Here is a 2583-nt window from a genome sequence, read left to right as displayed (position 1 = left end):
CGCGACCGCAACTGGTCCCGCTCCCCCAGCGAGGGGCCCGACGGGCGGGGCCACCGACAGGTGGGGGGGGCCCCTCAAGGGGAGACACGTTATCCTTACATACAGTCACCCCCATCAAACCCTCGTCCCTCCCCCCGCTCTGCTCTGTGTTGCCCAGTCAGGACCTAGTAGTAGAAAAGAAAAGTACCGTAGAAACTTAGCTTAAACGTTATATAACCTTACCTTCACCTGTAAAACTTGAATCTTAACCTATGGACCTCGTGTTAACCTATGGACCTTGAGAAATGTATAGACCTAATCCTCACCTTTAAAACTGTACCTTAGCCTGCATGATTCTTATCTTTACCTATATAGACGTACCTTAGCCCAGAACCCGGAGAAGGTAGTGGTAGTTTACAGCGTATGTCTCTAAAGTTGATGGATGGCAACCAGCTGTCACATGGGTGGTCTAGTGTGTAGTTGCTCCTCCACTGTCACCTCTTATTTGTGAATGAAAACATTTTGGACAACTCTGCAACAGAGGAATTTAGCACACTTAAACATATCAACACACAGAAAACAATATAAATATTATTTTTAAATTGGAAATATTCACTGCTCTGTTTAAGTTTCTAATGTGCCTGTGTATAAACTCTAAAGAGATATTTTCACAGGACAAAAGTAATTGTCTTTTGTTAAATGTTTAGCACCACGGTGCTAATTGCAGCTAACATTCATCCTGAAGATTATGGCCGCACTGAAAAGTTATTTGTGTGTTCACAAATTAACATTATGATATCGATGAGGTTTTTAAAATGACCACATTTACATGTTTACATTATCCACATTGAAAACAGAACATCATTAGGTGTGTCTTTATAAGTATGCAGTGCATTGACTATATTAACCAATCACTGCAGTGCATTAAATGTGTTAACCAATCACTGCAGTGCATTAAATGTGTTAACCAATCACTGCAGTGCATTAACTGTAATAGCAAATCAGTGGAACCCTTTAAGTTCCTACTTAATGCTGCTTTAAATTCACCTACTTATGGATATCAATTTCTCCTTTTGTTTTATGCCTTTTCTTTTGTCACTCCGTCTATTTTCCATGTGACCTGTGGCTTTTCTATGTCAATTCTTTGCCTCATTGCCATGTTTCTGAATGGTTATCAATGGTGTTTATCTCTCTCTCTCTCTCTCTTTCTATCTCTATCTCTCTCTCTCTCTCTCTCTCTCTCTCTCTCTCTATCTCTATCTCTATCTACCTGTCTATCTTTGGGGCCTCTGCTGTTTGCCGGTGTGTGTTGTGCGTTGTGATGTGTGTGTGTGTGTGTGGTTGTGTTGTTGTTGTTTTGATCTTCTTGTTTACATGTTGCTGTAGGGCAGTAGTTCCGTAAGCGCCAGCCCGGTCCCCTCCACCTCGGGGACCAGCACGCCACGCCGCGGCCGCCGCCAGCTGCCGCAGACCCCTGCGGTGCCTCGGCCCCACGTCACCTACTCCCCGGCCGTCCGCAAGCCCGCCTACGGGGCCCCGGGCCCCGGGGGCCGCTTGCGCTCGCCGTCCCCCCGCCACTTCTCCCCGCCCGACCACGAGCGGGCCTACCACCACCGGCCGGCGTCCTGCCACACCTCCCCCCACGGCTCGCCACACCACGGCGGCAGCGGCAGCGGCGGCGGGGGCGGTGGCGGCGGCGGCGGCGGCGGGGGCTCCACCTCCATGCAGGGCTCGCCGCGCTCCACGCGCCACCAGTCGCCCCGTTCGCCGCGCCACGGCTCCCCGCGCTCCCCGCACCGGGGCCGCTGGAGCGGGCCCCCGCCCGGCGACGGCCCCGAGGGGGACGGGCCCTTCTACGAGCGGGACTACGAGTACGAGCGCCACCACGAGCCCCCCGCCTACGAGCAGAGCCTGTCCCATGGCAACCCGCACCCCCGCTCCCCCAGGACTGCCCGCCATGGGCCCCCGCCGCCCCCGGCCCCGCACCCGCACCCCCGCCGGGTGCCCAACGGCTACCGCTCGTCCTCCACCTCGCCGCACCGCCGGGGCCCTCCGGGGGGGCCGGCCCCGCACCCTCACCACCGGCCCCCGCACGCCCGCGGGCCCCCTAGGGGCCCCCACGAACCCTACAGCGAGACGGACGAAGACGACTGGTGCTAGCGACCGCCGGGATGGAGGGGTGAGGAGGAGGAGGAGGAGGGGGGAGGAAGAGGAGGAGGAGGGAGGAGGAGAGACTAGAACACACACTGGGAGGGGGGGGGGGGCTCTGGGGTCCAGACTGCTTACAGGAAGTAGGCGGGGGCGATGAGGGGGCGAGTGTGGGAGACTCTTAAAAAAAAAATACAAATAAAACGGCTCTATGACCAATAGAGTCGCGACACACTGAACCCCCCCCCCCCCACACCCTCCCCCAACTCCACTGCAACCCGCCCCCCCCCCCGCCTGCAGACGTCCGCCGCAGAACTGCACTACCCAGAATCCTCTGCGGGGCCAGCAAGACCAGGGTTCAGTGGAGAGAGAGCGCCCCGGAAGTGAATCAGACGTGGGCGTGGTGCGTACCAGGTCGAGGGGGGAAGGGGTTGGGGGGGGGGGGGGAGGGGCGCA

General features: G+C 56.6%; 1 protein-coding gene across 1 annotated transcript in view; it reads left to right on the top strand.

Moving 5' to 3' along the window:
• The window catches only part of cacna1ab (calcium channel, voltage-dependent, P/Q type, alpha 1A subunit, b), a gene marked incomplete at both ends in the record, with an annotated part of 47116 nt that extends 44977 nt beyond the window's left edge, over positions 1–2139 (top strand). The window contains 2 exons of the mRNA XM_084465395.1: positions 1–60; positions 1366–2139. The exon at positions 1–60 is cut by the window's left edge and continues 182 nt beyond it. Of these exons, the coding sequence (XP_084321521.1) occupies positions 1–60; positions 1366–2139 (834 nt within the window). The remainder of the gene's footprint in view (positions 61–1365) is intronic.
• Positions 2140–2583: the final 444 nt, after the last annotated feature.

This window comes from Micromesistius poutassou (genome assembly GCF_964030765.1).
Source record: "Micromesistius poutassou genome assembly, chromosome: 3".
Lineage (NCBI taxonomy): Eukaryota > Metazoa > Chordata > Actinopteri > Gadiformes > Gadidae > Micromesistius > Micromesistius poutassou.
The sequence above is the reverse complement of the archived record's forward strand: the minus strand, read 5'-3'. Positions and strand labels throughout refer to the sequence as shown.